Source organism: Jatropha curcas, chromosome 5, assembly GCF_041381405.1.
Source record: "Jatropha curcas cultivar XTBG-Jc1 chromosome 5, XTBG_Jcur_1.0, whole genome shotgun sequence".
Taxonomy (NCBI): Eukaryota; Viridiplantae; Streptophyta; class Magnoliopsida; order Malpighiales; family Euphorbiaceae; genus Jatropha; species Jatropha curcas.
Genome location: NC_143155.1, coordinates 20994639 through 21020011, shown reverse-complemented (window position 1 = coordinate 21020011; position 25373 = coordinate 20994639). Strand labels below are relative to the sequence as shown.

The following is a 25373-nucleotide window of genomic DNA, read 5'->3' as shown; positions in this document are numbered from 1 at the left end:
AAATCAAAAATCTGAATTTGCGACTGTATGGGCTTCAGTGCCGAGTAATTTTAATCTGGGCCTAAATTGCGAGTTGGGCTCAAGCCCAAAACAAGTTATCGGAACTTCTAGTTGAAAATAATTTAAACTTTTTAGAATCGATATTGGAACACTTAAAATAATAATAAAAATTAGATTTACCGATTAGTAATCCTAAATTTAATTAAATTAATTAAATAAATCAAATTAAAGAGACTAAAATGGGGTTATTCAGTAAATAATTAATTGTTGATAGACAGGAACCGTAAATTGGCTTAAAGTTTCTTGAAACCAAGAGAAAAACCAGATAGTCAAACAAAAATAGAGCTAAATCATTGAGTTGAACCAAACCGATTCGAATCGAACCGGAATGGCCCAGAACCCTCTAGAAACACCTTCTTTTTTTTTCTTTTCTCTTCTCCTTCCCCTGGATCGCGCGACCTCCTCCTCCTCCTCCTCTCTTCTTCTTCTTTTTCTTCTTTCTTTCTTTTTCTTTCCTGCGCCTGCGACTCCGTTGCTGGCAGAAGCAGATCGCGCCTCCACCAGTTCAAGCGGAGCCATCGCGCGCCACTGTCGCTCGCCGTTCTTCTTAGCCTCTGTCCAGGCGAGCACCGTCGGCAGGAGCAGCGCCTCAACGTGTCAGTTGTGCCTCAGCTTAGTTGCAGCTCCAGCGCGCCTCCGACCACCAGGAGCAGATCTGTCGCGCCTGCCATTGCACCGCCAGCTACTCCGCCGCCAGATCGCGCCACCACTGCAACTCAGCCCCTCATGCGTCGACCTCAGGTGGTCCAGCCGCTTCTAGCGCGCGTAGTTTCGATCCGGCACGCGTAAAAGTCCGATCTAGCAACCTGCGACAGAAATTTCTAAATTTCGGGTATAAATTAATTCTAATAATTTCATTTAGCAAGTTTGATTAGTTGAATTAATTTAATTTAGTGTTGATCCGTCGGTTAATAAAAATATACGTGATTAATTAAAATTAAATTCTGGTAATAAATAAAATTGCTGGGAAATTATGATTTATGGAATTAAAGAAAAATTAACAAAATATTGTTGATGTGGATAAATGTGAAGGACGGGCTAATTGACTGGATTGATTGCCCGCTGGATTGGGCTATGAGAACTTGATAAAATGATTGACTGAGTTAATTGGTGGATAGTTGAATTGTAGGGGAGGTGCTGTCGAAATTTTGGTAGAAAATAAAATAAAATTTATTATGGAACATTAATTTACTAACGGCACTTATCTGAAATATATAAACAAATAAATAAATAAACAAGAGTAATGAATTTATATATAGTTTAATAAATTAAATACCGACTAAAATTATAATCATTATTAATATTCATATTTATGTTAGTATTATCATAAAATATTACTTAACAACTAACTAAACGTTTTATTTAAAGGCAATAACTTAGAATAAATAAATAAATAAGGAAATCCAATATATATATATATATATATATATATATATATATATATATATATATATATATATATATATATATATATATATAGTTTAAATTAATAAGTGAATTAAATAACTGATAACCAAGACTAATACACGAATAAGAAATATAATCTGTCAAATTAAAATTCTTACTTAGAATTTTATTGTTTATTTTAGAGGTGTATAAAATTCCGAAATGCGAGGACAAAGGCTGGAAGCATGTGGCTAGAAAGGCAGTCCCCTTAGAGGACAATAAAGAACTGTGAGTAGTGTTAGATAACTAGTATCATCCGCTTGCATTCATGCATTCACGGCTAAATGTTATCATGCATTATTTTGTTGAATTGCCATATTATGATGCACTATTTGTTGATATTAAAAATTGTTTGATTACTTGTGCTATGAATATACTGTGCCTTGTTTGTGTGGAATTGGGATGACGTGGACCACCATGGGTTTGTGAGGACGGTCTGTGATATGGATCCTGAATATGATATGACATGGAATTTGACCGTCGGCCGGGAAAATGGGAGATCGGCGCCCCCGTGTGCACCTGATGATATGGATTGTATGGAAAACCACAGGATGGCTTCTTGTTGTTGCGCACCTGATAATCTAGATTTGATTGTAGCCCGCAGGGTGGCCTCCTGTTGTGAGCACTTGATGATCTAGATTGGATGGAAACCACCGGGTTGCCTCCTGTTGGTATGGAAAAGAAAAGAGAGAATGGAAAAACAATGAGAGGACTGGTCAGTGAGGATTAGACCAGTTGGCCGTATGGGGGATCGGCTCCCTGGTGCACATGTATGAGAGGGCGAGCCATGTGTGAGGACGGCTCGTTGGGGTTTCAGGTGGTGCCACTGACTGATTTCCACGTGATGTGATTATATGAAGGTGATAATAATTGTGATTGCTGTTGTATTGCCATTTGTGTGACAAACTGCATGATCATATAATTAAACGAATGATCAAATTAAAATGTTTTAGTATTTGTGTGATTGTGTGGGGTGAGAGGGTTATCTAACCCTACTCATTGAGTTTGGCGCTCACCCCTGCCTATTATTTTTTTTTCAGGTAATAGAAAGAAATGCCTTATGGAGTTGACACATTATTTATAGAAGACTGTTAATAATTGAAATATCAATGTAAATGTAAAAGTAGAGTTCCGCAATTGTATTCCAACTGGGTTGTAAATGAATAAATAGAGTATAGACATTTATTATATTGACTGTACGGTGGATATATTTGTAAATAGAATGCGAGTTTTAAATAATGCAGGCTTACTACGGGCTTCGGGGGCCTTAAGCCCACCCAGGTCCTAGTGCCGGTCCAGCCCACGGAAATGGGTCGTGACACTGGGCCCTAGTGCCGGTCCGGCCCATGGAGTCGGGTCGTGACAGAAATAGTTTCAAAATTTTCATTTGACACCATTATAAATTGGATACAAATAACAGAGAAATGTTAACCTAGAAAAAATAGACTCGAATTTATTTATTTATTTTTATTTTATATATTTAGTTACTAATTTTATTTTGTATAATATATGAGTATTATTAATAATAAACCACATAAAATTATATCTAAAAAAAATACAATAAAATAATTATTTATAAAGAAAAATGTAATAAAAATAGAGCAGTGATATTACCATAGCAAAAAAAATTATTAGCAAAATTACCCTTCTTATCACTTGGGAAAGAACAATAATAGAGAATTGATGGATTTTAGAAAGCGATTTTAGATAAGTGAATTTTACACAAAAGAGTAATTTTGTTAAATTAAAATTTTGGTTTGGTTTTAACATTATTTGCTTTAGCAATATGACCACCTAAAAGAAATATTCCTTCCGTTCAATATATATATGCTCATTTTTTTTCTTCGTTCGTTCTAAAATATAATACTATTTTCCTTTTTGACAGATTATTAATTATGTAATTTCTTAATGTAATTCTATTTAATATACATTTCTATTGTCAGATCATATATATTATTTAATATTATAAAGAAATAATTTTGGAAAAAGCTAAATAAAAAATATAATTTAACTATCTTAATTAATTTTTTTTAATGCATGTGAAAGTCAAACCGGCTCATACATATTGAAGTATAATAAAATAAAAAAGCTGGTCAAAGCTGATCCAACCTTGACCCAAGATGGGCCGAGTACAGACTTAATATGCGGAGAGTTCGGGTACAGATAACCCGATTCACGCCATTCTTAATAAGAGCTGCTGTCGAATGGCAAGAATCGTAATTAGTAAACAATGAGAATGGCAAGATAGACAATTGAGATGCGGAGACCTCACTATAAATAGAGAGTAAATTAGGGTTTTTAATTCCAATGCCTTCGAGAGAACAGAGCGGAGCAGCTTAAGTGCCGTTATTGTTCCGTTGCGGGCAGATAGAAATCTGTTAATTCCTTTTGATCTTACGGTTGCAAGAAGGTCTTCGTCTTCCTTGCAATTACATGAAAGGTGTTGCTACATTTCTTTATCTTTATTTTAATGGCCGATCCAATGAGTTCTTAATTTGAAATTAAGGGCTTAATTTCACCCGGCCTAGAGTTGATGAATTGGGGCAGCCTCAAGGTTTCACATGTTCTTCTCATGTTTTAATTCAGGGAAACTGCCCTAAATTTTGCTTTATTTGGGGGCTTCAGCTATTATTGTATCTTATTTTTCAAATTCGGGATTTTAATCTGTTTTTTTAAAAAAAAACAGGAATTAGGGATTTTAATGAATAAATTTGTATGCGATTGGTGGGTTATTACACTCATTAACTCTGTTTTTTATAAGAAAAACTGTTCCATTTCTTTTAAACGGAGTTTTGTTTTAATTTTAGATAATAATGAATTTTATTTAAAGAGAATGATGATTTTCTTTTTCTTTTTCTTTTAAATTATTTTATATATAATTAAATATAGAGAAGATTTTGGAGCTTTCTTCTTTTTTCTTAAAGTCCATTATACATTCTTAAATTTTTTTTTTTTTTATAATTACACAAAATAAAATAAAAAAAAAAAGGAGTTATTTTCTGTAGTCAGTGAACCCGGCCGGGTCAATCTAGAGAACCGAACTCATAAGGTGTCTTGTTGAATTGGTTGGTCACAGATCCGACTAACTAGACTGATATTTTTAATATTTTTAATTTATTATTTATTATTATATTATTTAAAATTATTTTGAATTTTAATTATTTATATTATTTATCCACTCAGTTTTTAGCCGAATGAATATTCGGACTGAGTTTTTGTATAATTAACATCTTAGTAGTTCGGTTTAAGATGGCCTATCTATTGTTTCCTAGGAAATATGTGTTTGGTAATTATGATAAGTGTGGATATTATATTGGTGAATATTGTAAGTAAATAAGAAATTTGACATTATAAAAGATAACAATGTAAATAATATAAATTTAAAAATTTATTTAGATAACATGATAAATTTGCTAAAACTTTATATAAAAAAAAAATTATAGTCCGCCCTTATGATTTGAAAAATACAATACTCTATCTTGTGTTTTTAAAAATAAAATATTTTTTTCATCATTTTATAAGGTATTTAATAGAATGACCTATGAGATACTAAAATATTATAGTATTAAAAAAAATTACAATATAGTTTATATAATTTGAAAAATAAAATTAGTACTTAATGGAATTAGACATTATTATAGGTTTATATGGTTTGAAAAATACAATTAATACTTAATGGAATTGGACGAAAAGATATTATAATATTCCGGAAGTAAATTATAAGAATGTTTAAATCTATTTTGTAAAAGAGAGTAACATACTTGTTGTATTTTTCAAATTTTAGGGATCATATTTGTAATTTTCTCTTTATTTTTTATAGAATAAGTTAGTCATAGAAAATAACTATAACCAATCAAATTAAAAATTTATTAAAAATAATAATTAAGTATATTATATTTTTACTATATTTGATATGTAACTTATATAATATAATAACTAATCAAAATTAAATTACTTTTATTTTTCAATCAATAAAATTAAAATCTTTAAAAATATTTGGTTGTTATAACTTTTTTAGATGTCTTAAAATATTTGCAAGATTTCTAAATTAGACATAGTAAATAATTATTTTTCCCAACTTTTATAATCCTTCATTAAATGAAGGACTTTTATTAATATCTTCAATGAGTTAAGAATAAAAAAGGACAAAATAACTTTTATTGACTAAATTTTTAATATGTGTGTTTTATCAAGTAAACAAAATGAGAAGAATGTAGTATATTATTACCATATTCAATATTTACCTTTTTTAGTATCCATTAAATAATATTACCATATTATATTATATTTTCATATAATATGTATATATTACCATATATAATATATTTTTTAATATATTATATTATATGATAATGGTTTTAAAATTGTCAGTTTTAGTTATAGTTATAAGAAAATTTTAGTTACAAAAAAGTGAAATTAAATAATATTATCATATTTTATATATACTTTATATAATATATAATATAATTTATTATTTTATCTAATAAAATGTAAATTTAAATTAAAAATTAATATAACAAATCAAAATTAAGTTACCATTAGTTTTTTAGTTTTTACAACGAATGTCAATCAAAATATTCCACAAGGTAAATTACTACAAAAATTTTTTAAGAGAACATTCTATAGAAAGAAGAGAGACAAAATGATTTCAAAACTCGCGTTATTAAAGAAAAATATATTTTCCATTTTTATAAATAGATAGAATTATAAAGTTTTTCTTTTATTTTTCTAATTTTGGAAAAAGAACTGTTGATTTGTTTTAAATTTTCTGATCTTATTTTGAAAAGAATATATTTAATTCACGAATAGCGAATCCATATTGTTCGGGGTCAATAATTCTTGCGACCTTTTCAATGGCGTTCCATTGATGAATGATGATAACATTGTTGGATCGACACAAAGTGAAACCTTATGATTCTCTAAAATAATAACCATTCGAAGTTTTTAATCCATTTAATTTTACAAATTTAATGATAATAGATAAAAATATTATTAGTTTTTCATGAATTTATGCATATAGCAAGAGAAGAAAAAATATATGACAATAAAATTGAGATTTGAATGAAGTTAAAATCAACAGAATTAATTTTTAAATTGAAATGGCAACATACTATTTTAAATAATTTTTTAAAAGTCTAAAATAGCAAATTATATAGGTAGCAACAGTCAGTGAGAAAATTTCTTTTCAATTTGTGATTATAAATTTTTAATATATCTATGATATCATATATGATATGATTCTTAGTTCAATATATATATATATATATATATATATATATATATATAATATTCTAAACTAAAAACCTATAAATATTAAATAAATTTAATGTATGCATAGACAACAAATTAAAACTTAATTTCAACAATTCATATCTGGTTTTTATTTTTTGCCGTTTTCCAGATGACAGAAGAATGGCTATTCTTGCTCTATGCCATGTCTCCATTTGCAAAACAAATGAAGCCGAAGTTTTTACTTCATGAAAGAAAAGAATAAAAAGCTGAACAAACAAATACACCAGTGAAAATCCAACCAGCAAGCGGTAGCCAAGTGAATCATAGATGCTTGGCATATATAAAATAAGGGGCGGGAGAAGAAAGATTAAGACCATGTTTGGTCATAAAAACCATTTTCTGGCCCTTCTATGATAATATTTTCTATTTTACAGTTGAGATTATTTCTTAAAATACGCAACAATGAAGACACGAGGTAAAGATTCAAAAGCTTGCTGATAACGAACCTCTACTCCGAGATGAGAATGGCCCAAGTGTAACCTTTGCTGCTGTTACTTTGTCAACTAGTATTTTCCACCTAGCTTCATCTTTCTTAGTCTGCTGCTGCATTTTTTCCTTGAAATGTCTGTTAACAATGAGAGAGAAGGTCAACAGAAGAAGAAGAAATAAAATAAAAGAAACAAAAGGTTAACTTATCTAGGTAGGGGAAAAAAAAAAAAATCCAAACATCAACATTTTGAAGAAAAAATAAACTTCGAACTTGGAAGCAAAGAGGTAAACTGGTGCTTGTAAGTTTCATGCTTACCTACAAAGTGGAACCTTGCAAGAATCTGGCTCATTGCACATACGGGAGTGCAGTTCAAGCAGCTGCCACATGCGCTTGCAATGAACGCATCCACCAGGAACCCGGGTCTTACAATTGGAGAAATGACGGACCAAATTCTCAAGCCCTTTGCAAGCAGGAAACTTGCATATGACCTGGCTTCCTTTTAGCACTTTGTCACGAGGACCAATTGTTCTGCACCCATCTCTGCATATGTGAAGGAGGGCCTCCATCGCCTCATAAAGTTGAAAATATACCTTTTTCTCTTCCATTTTCTTCAACATCTCTTGTTTTCTCTGACAGCAACAAATAAAACTATAATCCCACTTCCCAGGGTTGAACGGAATGAATAGATTTATGCCTTATTCCAGAAAATGTAAAGGGTATACATTAAATATATATTACTAGAATCATATAACTTTGCTAGTAAATTGAAGGAACATGAAGAAAGTTGGACTCAGGAATAAAGGAAAAATAATCAAACTTTGGGACTTAAGAGGAAGGACTTTTCTCAACATAACAGATCAGACTTTCCAATCAGAATATATGTTTTGCTGGACTCCAATTGCTAAAGACTAAAATGAACAACTTTCTTTCACAAAATTTTCCAGAAGGCATTCCTCCCAATAGGCTCGATATCTTGTTTTATGGATAATAGTTTATATAAATTCTGAAAACACGTGTGTGAACTGTCACCTGATCATGTAAAATAACATAATCACACTAAATAACATTGCTCAAAAGTCTAGAAATTGTTTAACAAAAAAATAAATAAGGGTCACAACGCATTAATGCAGCATATCATCATAACATGCTTCAGAAAAATTGCCAAAAGTTTGATATGTTTGCTACAAACAAAGATTAAGAACTGACTTACAGAATCTGCTTCAACAACGGACTCCAAAAGCTCTTGTTCAAGGGCTGGATTAGCGCGCTTCATAACCTTCCAACCTTCTGTTGATGATATAGATTTGAAGTCCTTCACAACCATACGAACACAAATAAAGGAAAGCCGTGGTGCATCACAGCATCTTGCTAATTGAAGGACATCTATCACATTTTCTTTGGTCAACCAGTCTTTCTCCAGAAGGTGTACACAAATTCTTTTCAGTGATGGGATTGAGTATGAGTGTGACAAAACCAACAAATGGAGAACAAATTTTTCAATCTCTTCCTCCTCGAAGCTGCATTAGGTTGTCAGAACAAATAGTTAAACTATTTAATCAAGAAAATATAAAACACACAAGAGGGAGAAAAGAAAACTATGAGAAAATTTTGGCAAACAGGGTCTACTAAGACAACAATTTAATGCCTAACATCTAACATGCTGGTCTATAAAATAAATTCCATTTCTAAGTACCTTCAATTGACTAATCTTAGCATCAACATGTGCAGTCAATTATTGATTCATCATATTATGACAATGGCATGGTCTTAGACTCTTAATACAAAGACACTCTGGAAGATCAAGCTAACTCTATACTGCTGCTTAAACTAAGTTCTGACTGTATCTTCTTCCACAGGCAGTTTTTTAGCCAAGAGGAAAGCCCAAACAAGAGCCAGGGATAGACTTGGTAATCACCAAAAGCACATTGAACTCAATAAATTGGGTACAATTGACATTCTCCGATATAATTACTTTGCCCCTTCCATACGTTGATGCTAAATACCCTTAAAAGAACATACAAGAATTCTGAACAAGTATCAACTTCAGAGACATTTAAGGGTAATAAGTAAAGGGAAAAAGATATTTCCACATACCAGGATGAGTACAAAAACCGAATGAATGCATTAGCAGCTTCAAAAGGCACACCACGAATTTTGATGCATCTTATTCCATTCTTAACCTTTGATTGCTGCAGAAGATTCCGAAGGATTGGTGATGCAATACTCTGCAAAAGACAAAGTCAAATCTGATAAGTATCTAGCCAAATCCTGGTCCTAAATTTGACATGGACTCGGTAAATGATCTCCATAGATTTATATATAAGGAAAATCACATATACATTGTTTAGTCTGATCTTTTCTTCCTATACCAAAGAAAATGACAATTGTTATATATTTTAGTTTTGGCACCAATAAAGGCTTTCTTGAAACAGTGCCAAAATTCCGTTAACATCCAAATTTAAAAGGCAGAAGCCTTTTCAAATGCAGGCACCATTTACCTTTCCAGTATCTATGGCTCTGGTGAGAATCAAGACATTTCCACTTTAGTAGATACATATGAAAAGTTTCATTAACTCACCAAAACATTCACATGAGCTGGAATATATGCTTTGTCATCCGTAATTACATAGACATCTGCACCATGGCCTTCCTTGAATAGCCTGTCCCACGTATCTTTTATCTCCTTTGGGACGCAACAACAGTCTGAAATCCTTTTGCAACTATTGTCTCTAGTTAGTATTTTATTGGGTAAAGGAGGAGGTTTGGGTATACTATTACTATAGGACCTAGAAGAGGTGGGACAGTCCAGCACACGTAAAACATCGGCTGAATTTGCTCCCTCCATATGTATATTGAAACATCTACCAACAGATTCACCAGCTGCAGATAGCCAGGACGAATCAAGATCTGGTGAAGCCATCAACTATGAAGTTCTTTATTATATACTTTTAAATGTAAACGGTCTTGGCAAGAAGATCAAAGACTCTTTCCAAGAAGATCTGCATGGAAAAATGAATAGTTAGCTATAGGTGAACTCAAAAACAAATTAAATGAGGTTTATAAAAATGAAGAAAAAGGCATTCAGTAAATCCATGAAATACTAATTCGCAGCAGAATATTAGAAAGAAATCCAATAATATAGTTGTATCTCATGATTGAGTGATATTTCTAAACATTGCTTCATATATCTAAAAGTTCTCCTGGAAGGAACATCAGACCACACAATAACAAAAGAAAAGTTGAAAGATTATGCAACAGGAAAAGCATAAGTCGCCAAATCACCCCTAATGACTTGCAGACCATTCATACAGTTTTCTTGGAGTTCAAATTAGAAATTCCTTGCTTTTTTTTTTTTTTTTTTTTTTTTTTTTTTTTTTTTTTTTGATAATAGAAATTCCTTGCTTTTGTCAAAATTTTCTCATTTTCATTGAAATCCATTGTGAGGAATCTCCATTAAGTCTGATAAAAATTAGAGCAAAGTCCCAAGAACAATAATTGTAAATTTATAATTGCTTCAAATCTCTACGATTAGGTGAAACAAACATAATAAAAACCCAACAAGGCTCATTTTGCACAAACCAAAACATCAATGAGAGGCATAAAAAGGTCAAAAATTGATTATATCCATTCAATACAAGCGACACAAGCTGAAAACAAATGGGCATTGAACCTACAAAAGAAATTATAAAAAACATGCTTAATCTCTAAGAAATTAAAAAATTGCAGACAGAATAGACTATATTCTTCTCCAGAGAGAGACATAATACAATCTAATATGATTAAAATAATACAATACAAAATAAAATTAAAAAAACTTTTCCATGCAAAGGGCATGTCCCAATCATGAAAGTAAGAGGAAATCCAGATCCAAAACTTCACGTCACACGCCCCAACTCCCAAAAGAAAATAGAAAAGTAAACCAAAAATTTTACCCTGCTTCCCTAAAAAAAAAAAAAAAAAAAAAAAGGAAGTCTTTAACAAGGATTTGTACATTTTTCTTCTGCTACAGTTTCTGGACATCCAATGGTACAAATTGAGAATTCTACTAGTAATCATACCTTTAGATAAAGGAGCAAATCTTCCAAAAAAAAAAAAAAAGAAGCAAGATTTGTCTGATCTTCAGATTCTGCTCTATATCTATTTACATGTCCAAAACTGTATTGCTAAGAAACCTGAACAAAAATAATCAATAATCAATAATCTCAATTAATCCTAATAAAAAAAAAATTAATCTAACCACTTTTCTAAAACTGAAACTTCTTATAAAATCCCGAGAATACTGTTCATAAATCAAAGTTGTGAACCGCCGCAAGTTTAACTAATACTCCCCCTGTGACCTGTTTGTTTCCAGGAAAACTTCCTTTTCTCCGGATAAGGAAATATATATAAAAAAAAAAACTATTTTTGCTAAAAGTTCTTTTTTTTCCCAGAAAGTTAATTTATTCAAGCCAAAGAAATCACTGCAATTCAATTCCCGACTGAAAAGGGAGAAGAAAAAAAAAAAGTAACAAAAGCTAAAGAGAAAATCGGATTTTAATATTACATAATTGTCATTAAAAAACCAAAATCTAATCGATTAATGCCTAAAACAACAAATTCAAATAAATTTCTTGATTCACTTGAAAAATGGCTGAATCGAAGCTTCAAACTCTCTGAAAGAAATGAAACAAAGAGAGAGAAAGAGAGAATTTACCTAGATTGTTTGTGAAAAGAAAATGAATCAATGAAATTAGATTGAAAGTTAGTATTTGAAGATCTGAAATTGAGCTGGACTGAGAAGAAGCAGTGTGTGTTGGCATGGAGAGCGAAAGAAGGAAGACGCGTGCCGAAACCAAGAGAAAAATGGAGGCACCAGTCTCCTTTTTATATGTCTGTGTGTGTATATATATATATATATATATATATGTTCCAGAAGATGGAAACTTTTTGCAAAAAAAAAAAAAAAAAAAAAAACGGAAACCATTATTGCTGTATTTTTTCTTCTTTTTATTTTTTTATATAATTTTTTGTTTATTTGTGTACAAAGAGAAAAGGTAAATTTACGGTGCTGTAAAATACAAGTTGTCCGTTTCGTTATCTCGTCACCTTGGAAACTACAATGCCTAATAACAAAGCCAAAAAGAAAAAAAAGAATTACCCCTTACATTACTTGAGTAGTCATTAGTTGAATTATTAATAGATAAAATGTTCTTGAGTCTAATAATAATATTATAATAGAAATATATGACTCTGTTAGCATTTACTCATAAAAAAGTAAAAATATTTTATATTTTTATTTATTCTTAACTAATTTTATTTTCATCAATTAATGTAAAATTATCATTTCAATAATTATAATATTTATTATGTTTTTACGATGAGTAATAATTTTATGGCAATATCAATTGGCTCTACATATGGAAGTATAATTATAAAAATAATATAATATTAAATTATAATGCTTGACAACTAAGACATATAATCAATTACCAAATAAAAAACCTCTTAATTTACGTACTCGTAATATATCTATAATATATATAAAATTGAGAATGGGTAGAGGAATATTGAAATTATAAAAACCTCCCCTACTTGTTTTTTAAGAAATATAATTCATTAATAATAAATTCAAATATTACAAATACTTAATTAAACCAGACATAGAACTTACTATCATAATTAATAGAAAGTTCGTTGATCTTTCAACAATAAAAGAATTATCTATATTCTTTTGAATAATAAAACTAAAACTAAAAGAAACAATATTTGACTTTTTTGCTTGAAGATAACCTTAACCGATATAAATCTTTATAGTAGCAATTGGTAGTTTAATTGATTTAGATGACAAAATAACTTCTCCGGAGCTTCTATACTTTGATTGCTTTTCCAAAAATTTGTTGCGTATTTCGTATACGGATGAGTTTAAGCCACTATGTATTAATAGCATCAGTAGAGAAATGGGCTGCACGAACAGGCTCCATTGATCGAAGATACACATCAGTGAAATAAGATCTAAATTTTCCAACCAAATAAAATCAAATATGATACCTTTTAAAAACAAGCATTCACAAAGAATGAACTAAACCTTCACGGAAAAAGGACAAAAGAACTTCAAATATAAAGACAAAGCAACAATAACAAAAAAAAAAAAAAAAAAAAAAAAAAACAAAGAAAAAACATATTTATTAAAAAAAATAGATCCGAATTTATTAAAAAAGAATAAAAGATTAGGTGCAAGAAGAAAAAAGAAAAGAAGGAGGCTACCGCTGATTAACAATGACGGCCCCGAATAAAAACTAGAGTTAGATAAACCATAGAGAAAAGAGGAAGACCCCTTACTAATTTATAAATTATACAAAAATATTTTAATTTTATTGGTTAAAAATAAAAATAATTTAATCTTGATTGGTTATATTAATTTTATATTTGAATTAAGATTCTATTGGATAAAAAAATAAATTATATTATATATTAAATAAGACATATATTAAATATGGTAAGAATATAATGTCTTCTAAAGATTTTAAGTTTATTGGTTGATAAAATAAAGAGGATATATATTAAATATAGTAAGAATATAAAATCTTTAAAGATTTTAATTTTATTGGTTGACAAAATGAAGACAACTTAATTTTGATTGAGCATATTAATTTCCTATTTAAATCTAAAATCTATTGGATAGAATAAGAAATTATATTATACTTTTTTGAATGGGGAGAATTTTTTTTTTTTTTTTAGGGGGAATGGGAAGAAATTATATTATATACTATATAAGGTATATATAAAATATTATAAGTATACAATAACTTCATGAATTTTAATTTTATTAATTGAAAAAATAAATTTAATTTAATTTTGAAGGTTATATTAATTTTCTATTTAAATATAAATTCTGTTGGATAAACTAATAAATTGTATTATATATTAAATAAGTTATATAAAATATGGTTAGAATATAATATCTTTAAAGATTTAATTTTATTGATTAAAAATAAAAGTAATTTAATTTTGTTGGTTATTATACTATATAAGGTATTTATCACTTAGCTCCATAGAAGTATCGTTATATAAATTAACGTAATATTAAATTACAATGATTCAAGATTAAGACATACAACCAATACCAAGTAAGAAATCTCTTAATTTACGTATTCGTAATACATTTACAATTTGTCTATAATATATGTATAATTGTGGCGACAAGGAGGAGAATATTGAGTTTGCGAAAAATGCCTCTATTAAATTTATGAATTGATTAAAATATTTTGAAAGCTTTAAATTTTATTAGTTAAAATAACTGCAATTTAAATTTGATTTATTATATTAATTTTATATTTAAATTCAAATTATATTGGATAAAAGAAGAAATTTTATTATTATTAAATAAGATATAGATTAAATGCGTAAGTGTGACACCCTCAATTTTGCCAACGACCTGTCGCGACTTTATATTTTTACATTTAAGTAATGATTATGCTTTATTGTCAAAATAAAATGTAAAAATGCAGAATCATAGTTGAACTATTGCAAGGTTATTTCATTTTGATGAAAATAATTGAAACTAATGTTTTGCTAAATTGAAACTATTTAAATGTGTACTGCTAAATTGAATCTATTTTCATATCTAATGTTTGTCCTCAGTGGAGAGTGGATGTTGCATTAAAACCACTAATAGTGCAACACAAAAATTAACTCATACTAACCAATAGTCAACTAAATTAATCCGAGAAATAAATAATAATTTTTTATTTCACATTGAAACCACAAAATGAAATAGTTGTTTAAATAAAAAAAAAAAACTATCAAATATTTTTTTTCACTTAAAACACAAAATTCATTTGGTATTATAGGATGTGACCACTAATCAGCGAAAATTACACAATAGAATAATTTTTTGTTAAAAATCCACCAAATTGACTAATGGTTTTCATAAAAAATATTTGTTTAGTTAGAATTAATTAAGATAATTACAAACCCCTTAATTAGGATTAAGATAACTAATCACAAATAACCAACCTTTTAGGACTAAAATAATTAAAACTCTTAATGCGTGAGTGTGTGTGAAGTATAATTCTTTATTTTTCTAAAAAAATTAAGAGATTTATAAGTTTTTTTTAATTCATCAAAAGACCGGATAAATTAAAATAACACCGCCGACTATACCACAAGAAATAAATCAGAACTCACTAAATTAGTGAAAAAAAAAAGGTGTGATGCAAATAAACAATGGTTGGTCGGTGTTTTGTTATAATTATATTTGGGTTAAGGACAAAAGTTCTTAGGCCAAAACCAAAGTCAGCAAAAACATTATTTGTGTTGTGATATTTGCCAAACAATGACATACTCAGCTTGTCATCATATCATCTCATGGTGCTGCATAAAGACTTTCGGTTCCTAATTTTTTTTTTATTTTTTATTTTAAATAAATTCATTTCTTGGTGTGATTTGAAACCACATAATATAAATAGTACTTAAACCAGGCTATAATTTGTTTGCAATCTTATATAAAAAACCAATAATAGATGAATTATTGCATATCCATATAGCCCCATTAATCTTTTATATTTTTTATATTTTCAAATTATATAAATATTTATTTTAAATTATGTGCTTGATACATCATTTCCATCAAACATTATATTTAATTACTAGGGATTACAACATAAGTTTTTATTAAAATAGTAAATATATTCTCTATTAACTATTTTAGGTTTTTTTTTAATTTTTTTTCTTTTACTTTTTTTATTGTGTTATTCACATTTAGATGTATATTGACAAAATTAGAAAATATGCCAAAGTATTGTTATTTTTTTTAGATTTTTAGCAGCATTGTGATTAATTAAGGCGTAGGACCATCACTTTGAAATTTATATTAACATAATGATATAATGTCAAAAATGAAATTGTAAATTGCAATTCGAATTCCTAAAAATAGTAAGTTGTACATCACACACAATATGTAGGTCAACTTAACGAGTTCCATTTTTAAAAGAGAATAATAATTTTTTGATATAGACAAATTTATTATAATTAGATTTAATCAGAAGTCAAATTTGAATTGATCTACTTATATTTGACCGTCAATAAAAATTAATAGTCATTTCTCTACCCCATTTGCTTCTAAGTAAGGTTGGATCAAATCAAATTTAAGTTTGAGTCGGGCTAATACATTGTTCGTACTTGTTCCATCTTTAAACGGATCAGGTTTATGTTGAGTATTTGGTGGGCGAGAAAAATTTACATCCCTAATTGCAATTTTTATGCATTTTTCCATATTTAAATATAAATTTATAGATGTGAAATTTCTATAAATCTAAATATTTTCCGATTTTTTATTACATAATTTATTATCTAGGTTTTTTCACTTAGCATAATAAGCCTAGGTCGGGTGTAAAAGGGGAGCCTGATGGCAGAGGCAGGATTTAGATGGCTTTATTATGCTAAGTTTTTCTTGGTATTTTTATTAATAATATTTCGATTTAAAAAAAACTATTTTCATGGTATTATAAATTATAATTTAAAATATTTTTAACTCAAATTTTCTAACAACTTATTTTTAAAATTATAATTTAAAAAACAGACTTTAAAATATCAAATTTTAACTCAAATTTTCATCCAAAAAACTCTAAACAAACATATTAAACTAGTTATTGGAAAATAATAACAAGATAATATTAGAAAAAGGCTTCTAAATATCTACTATCTACCAATGGACCAAAAAAAAAATCTGAAACAAAAAATCACCAATGGACAAAATACTGCCATCTCATTTTATAACGACCTTTTTAGTGAAGAGGAAAAAAAAAAAAAAACGCTACAATGCTCTTCAAAATTTTTTATTCACTTTTCTATCGGCATAATTTATAAATAAAATTATTATGCTTGATGCATAATCATTTTATTCTTATTTTTATTTTATAATTTAAAATAAAAAATAAAAATTTAATTAAAAAAATGAATATTGATTATTATTATTATTTTATTAAGTTGTGTGGACGAGAAGGTGAGATGATAAAAGTAAGCATCGGGAAAAGAGAAAGTAAGAAAAGTGAAGGTCTGACTGGTGATGGAGGTTCCAGACAAGAAGTGGGGTTCACCTCGTACGTCCCATATAGACGACCGTGCAATAAGCAACTTACACGTGGTGAGCTGACAAAAGGAGACACAGAGAGATAATGCTTAATGCATGGGGCGGCTACACAACGACTAAGAAACTAAAAGTAAAAAATTTCTTTTATTAAAATATATAATCAAATTCGAGCCCATGCATAAATTTATACGGTACAGAGTCCATCAGTAAAATTAATTGTATAAATAATTATTAACCGATCGATCGAGTAATTTTTTATAAAAAATTAAAAATTAAAAATTATATGAATTAATTTTTTATAAAATATTATTTTAATTTTAAAAAATTAATTGAAATGTTGTATCATCAAATACCTTTAGTTTTTTTTATGCTAAAAATTATTTAAAAAACTATTGTTAAACACATTTATAATTTACTTGAAAAAACTATTGTTAAACACATCTATAACTTACTTGAAAAAATAAATTTTATGATATTTTCGATTTTTATTTGACGTATTCAATATTTTAACTCATAAAAATATATATTTTAACTTATAAAGTTATTTTCAAAAAGCCCTGAAATTTGGCCTTTAAAATAATTTTAGCATTCTTTTAATTGTTATAATTAATACCATGAAATAATTTTTTTTTAACAATTATAACTTACGTCTATTAATCATTACTACTACGCTGGTATGACTGTTAGTAAGATCCTTGCCATGGCCGTTAGTGAGATCCTTTTCAATTTTTTTTCTTCTTTTATTTTGTGTCATATAATTATTATTTTCAATTAAATTTTATTAAAATGAAATAACTTTTTTTAGCATAATAGTGATTGGTTTGTTAATTATTATAATATATCATTTAAATTATAATTAAATTTATAAAATATTTAACCATATTTATTAAATTAAATTTGAATAATATAAGTTATAAAATTATTTATTGATAAATAAATTATATAAATATTAAAAATTAATTTTAATAAAAAAATATAGATATATTGTCAAATTGTATATGCAATTACTGCTAAGTTATACCTTGTTGTGCATGTAATAATTTTGACTAAAATTGGTAAACTAACAACTTTTGCCTAATGACTAAAAAAATACCTTGAACTTTAGCATTTTTTTAATAATTTTGGCCACTTCTTTTAACAATTATACATTGTAACGTTATGGTCAGAAAGTGACATGTCATGACGATGATCCCACCAGCGGTCACATCAACATAGTAATAACGGTTGATAAACGAAGAACACAGTTGTTAAAAAATTTATTTCACAGTATCAGTTGTAGCAATTAAAAGAATTGGCCAAATTTATTAAAAATGTCAAAGTTCATATTTTTTTTAGTTATTAGGCCTTATTTTTATTAAAACTTAAACTTGTAAAATTAAATCAATTAAACATTTATTAAATAGTTAAAAAATATAAGAAATTATTATTTCAAAAGTTATACTAATCATGCATTAAATGAATATTCTGTATATAAATGTCAAAAAAAAAAAAAAAAACTACCACTACTAATAATAATATGGAAAAGAATACAATATTGCTTAAATTTAAAACTTTATAAGCATAATAAATACCTTATAAAATTTGGCATGCTGTAAGATCTTTTGCATAAAATACATTCGATTGAATCTATTCATTTGGCCAATAAAATACTGCCAATGTTAGTGATAAATATGTCATTTCATCCATTCATCATAATTTAGGCCTATTAATAAAATGGAAAGAAATTACAATTTTGATTATTTCTTTTTTTTTTTTCAATCTTAGGTTTTCATTTTTTTTTTCATATGAAATTAAGTTTTGTTATATATATAACTAGTCATGTACCAGCGCAACGCACGGATTGTATAATTTTATATTTTTAAAATTAAATTGAATATAATTTTAAAAAATTACTGTAACTTATATTTGTGTTACTTTAATTTAAATAACTTGCTTATATATTTTTTATTAAATGATGAGAAGTAAAATTAAACACTCTTTTTGAAATTCTCAAGTAATGAAATAAAATATTAATTAGCATAATTAATTATTATAAGTAAATTATTATAATTTAACTGATATATTTAATTAATTAATTAATTTTTCTTTTTAAATTTATTATATAATCAAATTAAATGAGGCATAAAAATAAGTACTTTTAATGAAATAATTTTAGTGAATTGAAATCAATATTTTAATTCTATTTATTTATGTAATTATATTATTTAATTAATTTTTATAAATATGACTCTATTATAAATCCATTAATTTTTTTATAAAAAAACTATTTAATAAAAATTTAATATTTATTAAATGTAAAAAAATGAAATCCTCCATTGGATTAATTAGTTTGTAAATCGATTATTTAATGAAAAATTTTAATTTTTATTAAATGCAAAAGGAATTATAATGAAAAAATAAAATGCCACATCATTATTCTATATTATAATAATATGTTGCCAAGTAAGCATTTACGCTTTAGAAATTATATATTTTTATAAATATAGATAGATACTAACTTTTGTTGTTGAAATATAAAAATACAACTTACTAGTAGTAGTAGTTGAGCACTAAGTTTTGAATCCGGCCCAGCAAAGTCAAGCACTTTGTTTGATTCCGGCCCAGAAAATTCAACAAAGTTAGCAGAGCCCAAATCCATCATGCTTTATGGATAACAACTAAGATGAACAAGTCTATTTATCACATATAGGCCCAATACACTGCATATACATATACCTACGCATAAACGGCGTTGTGTAGAAATAAAACTGTGTCGACGACAAAGGTTTTTTTTTTTTTTTTTTTCCTTCTCTTTTTTTGATTAGTTAGTCAAAGAAGTGTATGAAATAAATTAAGGAGCACTTATAGAAATAAAATTTATAGATTCAAGAGTTGAATTATTCGAAAATATAAAATTTTTATATCCAGCAAATACTGAAATCTTAATTTTCAAAACATTTTTTTTTGTAAGATTTTTAGCAACCAAACGTACTTGCATTCTCACTCTAATTAAACAAATGTGAGCAAGCAATGCAATCAAGCGTTTGTTGTTGTTGTTGTTGTTTTTTTTTTTTTTTAAGGTTAAAGTTGTCACAATCCTATCCTAACAAGTCAAACTTTACTTTCAAATTATTTTTCCTTTTCACTGAATTACTTATTAATATTATTGTCTTACTTTGGAGAAAATAGAAAAAATTTTAAGATTAAGAAAATAATTAAACAAAAATTTTTATCCATTTTCCGCATATAATACTCCTAATCAGCTTTATATATGTAATAAATGGCGAGGAAGCTAACTCATTAATAAAATATTTCAAGGATACTTTTATTTGTCAAAATCTTTGACCATTGCAAAGAGTTTCCTCAATTTTAAATTCAATAAATTTACATCATTCTAAAAAATAAGGCATTAATAATAAGAAAATTATCCTCAAATATCACGAACTCATCTTTTTCATATTTTTCATATATTAAGTCTAGAAAGAAGGGCTCTTACGCAAGGAAGAGAGAAATTGGAGGAGATTTGCTTAGTCAAAACTCAATGTTTTTACTTTTAATTAAGTTAACCAAAGGTTATGATGTATCATATTTATATTATCTTATTTCAAACCCTAACTCCAAATTAAAAATGGAATGCTAATAGATTTATGTTTCAAAATAGAGGCCGTCTGAAATATAAATTTCAAATTAGAGTCATTTTACAACGAATCTTATAGTTGAGGCATATTTATAGCCTTTAAACTGCTATATTGAAACAATCCGGAATTTTATTTTCAAAATTTTTCATTTAAAAATTTAATTATTAATTCTAAATCAATGATACTATCGAACATTATTATATTTAAAATAATTAATTATTATATTTAAAATAATTAATTAATACCTTGTGAATTTATTTAACAAAATTTAAGGTAAATGTATTTTAATATTTGTTAAACCAAACCTTTCAACCAATATAAACTGGCTAAAAAAACCCTAAACCAATAGAAAACCAAGTAAAAAAACCCATGATTTGAGCCAAATCGGACTCAAATCAAACCTAAATCAACCAAGAAACCCCTAAAAGCCAAAAATTTGTTGTTCTTGCCCAAAAACATATTGTTGCTCTCCTTTCTACTAGTTCCGACAGCCCCCCTCCTCGATTCCTTTTCGTTTTTTCGATAACCATCCGGTCCGGCGAATGCCACCTCCTCCTGCCGTCATCGCCTCCTCGCCGTGCTCTCCTCTCCATCATTGCTTTTCTGGCTAGCGCAGGAAATCGCAGACGAAGCTGCGACTTCAGCTCGATCGAGACAGTCGCATTTCAGGTTCCTCTTCGATTTTCCGGTGATTCCAACTCAACTGGTCGACTCCACTATTTGGCGGCATCTTTTTGGTCCTTCTCTTGTTCTGTCTTAGTCCTGTTTAGCGCAGCATGGGATTTTTTTAGGCTGAGCTACTCAGATCGCCACAGACTCCTTCAGGGCTTCTTTTGGCTTTTTTTCCGGCGAAACTAGCCAAGAGCTAGTCGAACCGCCTTTCATCTGTTGCTAGCACCTTACCGTCCACCGCTCCTCCATCTCGGATCAAGTACAGCTCATGCTTTAATGAGAAAGAGAAGGAGACAGCAAGTGCAATGCCGCGCGCTTTATCACTGGCCACAACTCTGCTTCTCCGATGCATTTTATGGCTTGTTGAGCTATATTTGATCTTTTTCCTACGAGTATCTCACTATTCTATTGTTGTTTGGGAATTATTGGTAGAATCATGAATGAAAAGATGCTAGGTTCTTATAACACTGCTCACACAATTAATTTAGAGAAAATATGATTTTCAACTACTAATTGGGATTTTTCAATTAGATCCAAACTGCGATTTGAAGCCTATACAGCAGTCCATTTACTATATTTTTTATTTTGAAAAAAAATGTTAAAGTCCCAACGGCGATAGCTGTGAGCCCCATGCGGAGCGCCATGTAAAAGATCTGAAGGATGGAGTCTAACCAGACGGGTCAATTAGTCGATTCGTCATAGAAACTGGAAAGAACTCCATATGGTTCCTTTTGTTTATTTAGATTGATTGTGGCTCGGTTTAACGCCTAAGTTATGTCGGGTTGGCGCATTTTGATATGTGTGATGTGATAGAGTCGCCAGCTAGTGTATATAGTATGGAAACCTCTATGTTTCCTAAAATTCTACTATACTCATTTGTGTATTCCTATTCTATGTTTCTGTACATCTTGGTTGAGGAAACCTTCTCCTATTTATAGGAGAAGGAGATGCGTTAATCAACGCAACTGCGCGCAATTAACGCAATTGCGTGCAGCCTTCTTTGAATAAGAAAAAAAAACGTATCCCTTTTTTTCTTCATTCAAATGTGTGTGGGTGCCACACGTTTGAATTTCCTCTTTTTTTTTCTTTGACCAACAAACAAAACGTGTTTATTTTCTTTTTCTTTTTTCAAATGTGTGTGTGTGAGTCCCACATCGGTTATGGAGACGAAGAGTTTGGCTACAGGTTATGGGACCCAGTGAAAAAGAAAGTTGTCCGGAGCCGAGACGTAGTATTTCAACGAGAATGAGATCGTGGCAGATATAACTTGTGAAAAATCCACAAGTGATGGTGTTATTGATATAACACCAGGAAGCATTCATACAGATGATGCCACAGGAGGAGGAATGCCAGAATCAGAACGAGAAGACGAAGAAGAAGAGCCAGTCGTAGGGGATTAAGAAATAATTGTAGATGATAACAGTGATGCAGAGGGTGTTGAGCAGGGGGAGCCAGAGAACCCCATTACACCAGAAGGAGTTGAACCTCAGTTAAGAAGGTCAACCAGAGAACGCCAACCATCTACAAGGTACCCTAGTTCTGATTACATTTTGATTGCTGATGAGGGGGAGCCAGAGAGCTTCCATGATGTGCAATCTTGCAAAGACAAAGATTGCTGGACAAAGGTCATGCAAGAAGAGATGAATTCTTTGAAAAAGAATGACACGTATGAGCTGGTGAAACTTCCAAAAGAGAAGAGAACACTCAAGAACAAATGGGTGTACAAACTGAAGAAAGATGATGGCAACCTAGTGAGATACAAAGCTCGATTGGTCGTCAAAGGCTTTACTCAAAAGAAAGGTATTGACTTTGATGAGATTTTTTCACCAGTTGTGAAAATGAGTTCTATTCGAGTGGTGCTAGGTCTAGTAGCCAATTTGAATCTTGAGTTAGAGCAGTTTGATGTAAAGACCGCATTCTTGCATGGGGATCTAGAGGAAGAAATCTATATGGAACAACCAGAAGGTTTCAAGGTCAAGGGAAAAGAGGACATAGTTTGTCGCTTGAAGAACATCTTGTACGGGTTGAAACAAGCGCCGCGACAATAGTATAAAAAGTTTGATTCTTTCATGGTGAATCAAGGCTACAAAAGGACAGATGCAGATCCTTATGTATATGTCCAGAAATTCCCTGTTGGTAAATTTATCATTCTTCTCTTATATGTTGATGATATGCTAATCGTTGGACCAGATGCACATATGATTAGCAAGTTAAAGAGTGATTTGTCAAAAGCATTTGACATGAAGGATTTGGGATCGGCAAGCCGAATTCTCGTAATGGAGATTATCCGAGACAGAAAATCCTACAGGTTATGGTTATCGTAGGAAAAATATATTGAACGAGTTCTAGAGAGGTTCAATATGAAGAATGCTAAACCAGTTTGCACTCCGCTTGCCGCTCACTTCAAGTTGAGTAAGAAATCCTACCCATCAACAGAGAAAGAAAAAGGAGATATGTTAAATGTTCCATATTCTTCGGCGGTCGGAAGTTTGATGTACACAATGGTGTGTACAAGACCAAATATCGCTCATGCAGTTGGTGTTGTGAGCCGATTTCTATCAAATCCTCAGAAGACACATTGGGTTGGGAAGCAGTGAAGTGGATCTTCAGATACCTAAGAGGAACTTCAAAGTTATGTTTAACTTTTGGAGGTGAAAAGACTGCACTTGTTGGTTACACAGATGCAGATATGTCCGGTGATTTTGATGAAAGAAAATCTAAATCAGGATACCTATTTACATTCTCAGGGGGAGCTATTTCATGGCAGTCAAGATTACAAAAATGTGTTTCGTTATCAATGACTAAAGCAGAGTACGTTGCAGCAACGGAAGCAGGAAATGAAATGCTTTGGTTAAAACAATTCTTTCAAGAATTGGGTGTGCAGCAGGAAGAATATATAGTTTGTTGTGATAGTCAAAGTGCGTTAGACTTGAGCAAAAATACTATATATCATGCACGAACGAAACACATTGATGTAAGATATCATTGGCTTAGATCTGTCATTGAAGAAAAGCAGTTTCAGTTGCGTAAGATCCACACAGACAAAAATACTGCGGATATATTGACAAAGGTCATTCCGAAGGAAAAGTTTGAACTATGTGTCAAAGCAGCAGAAATGAAGAGTCCCATCATGTAGTCGGGAGGGGGAGAATTGTTGTGGGGTCCCGCTGACATGTGGAACCCAAACACACATTTGAAAAAGAAAAAGAAAATAAATACGTTTTGTTTGTTGGTCAAAGAAAAAAAAAAGAGGAAATTCAAACGTGTGGGATCCACACACGTTTGAATGAAGAAAAAAAAAAGGGAGACATGTTTTTTTTTCCTTATTCAAAGAAGGCTGTGCGCAATTGCGTTAATTGCGCGCAGTTGCGTTGATTAATGCACCTCTTTCTCCTATAAATAGGAGAAGGTTTCCTCAACCAAGATGTACAGAAACATAGAATAGGAATACACAATTGAGTGTAGAGAATTTTAGAAAAAGGTTCCTAAAATTGGGAAATAGAGAAAATATTGAGGATTGTAATTTTTGGGGTGTTTTTGGAAAACACTTAGAGTTTAACTATTTTTGTATTCTCTTTTGTACCTACTATTTTTAGTAAAAGAATTATTCGGAGTTTTTGTCCCGTGGACGTAGCCCATAACAATCGAAGGGTAAACCACGTAAATCTCAGTGTTCTTATTTTTCATCTGGCATTTACGGTAATTATTTAATTTTTACTGTGGTTATTATTTCTGGTGGATTCGATCGTCAATATTCAATACGAAATTATTGAAAGTATATGTGGTA

General features: G+C 29.5%; 1 protein-coding gene and 1 long non-coding RNA gene across 3 annotated transcripts; one reads left to right on the top strand and one right to left on the bottom strand.

The window, feature by feature from the left end:
- The first annotated feature begins 449 nt into the window (after nt 1-449).
- On the top strand, nt 450-2694 carry LOC149496375 (uncharacterized). Its single transcript, XR_016320804.1, has 3 exons — nt 450-892; nt 1650-1734; nt 2547-2694. It is a non-coding gene; the product is annotated as an uncharacterized LOC149496375 (long non-coding RNA).
- Nucleotides 2695-6949: 4255 nt separating this feature from the next.
- Nucleotides 6950-12091, bottom strand: BT3 (BTB and TAZ domain protein 3). Of its 2 annotated transcripts, XM_089721836.1 has the most exons (7): nt 11922-12091; nt 11287-11400; nt 9807-10227; nt 9323-9453; nt 8439-8745; nt 7544-7857; nt 6950-7363 (listed from the first exon to the last, which is right to left on the bottom strand). In XM_089721836.1, exons 3-7 carry the CDS (start codon nt 10146-10148, stop codon nt 7222-7224), a joined length of 1236 nt encoding a protein of 411 aa, XP_089577962.1. In that variant the 5' UTR covers nt 10149-10227; nt 11287-11400; nt 11922-12091; the 3' UTR covers nt 6950-7221. The 2 variants fall into 2 exon arrangements, with proteins under 2 accessions (XP_089577962.1, XP_089577963.1); XM_089721837.1 differs by lacking the exon at nt 11287-11400.
- Between the last annotated feature and the right edge of the window lie 13282 nt (nt 12092-25373).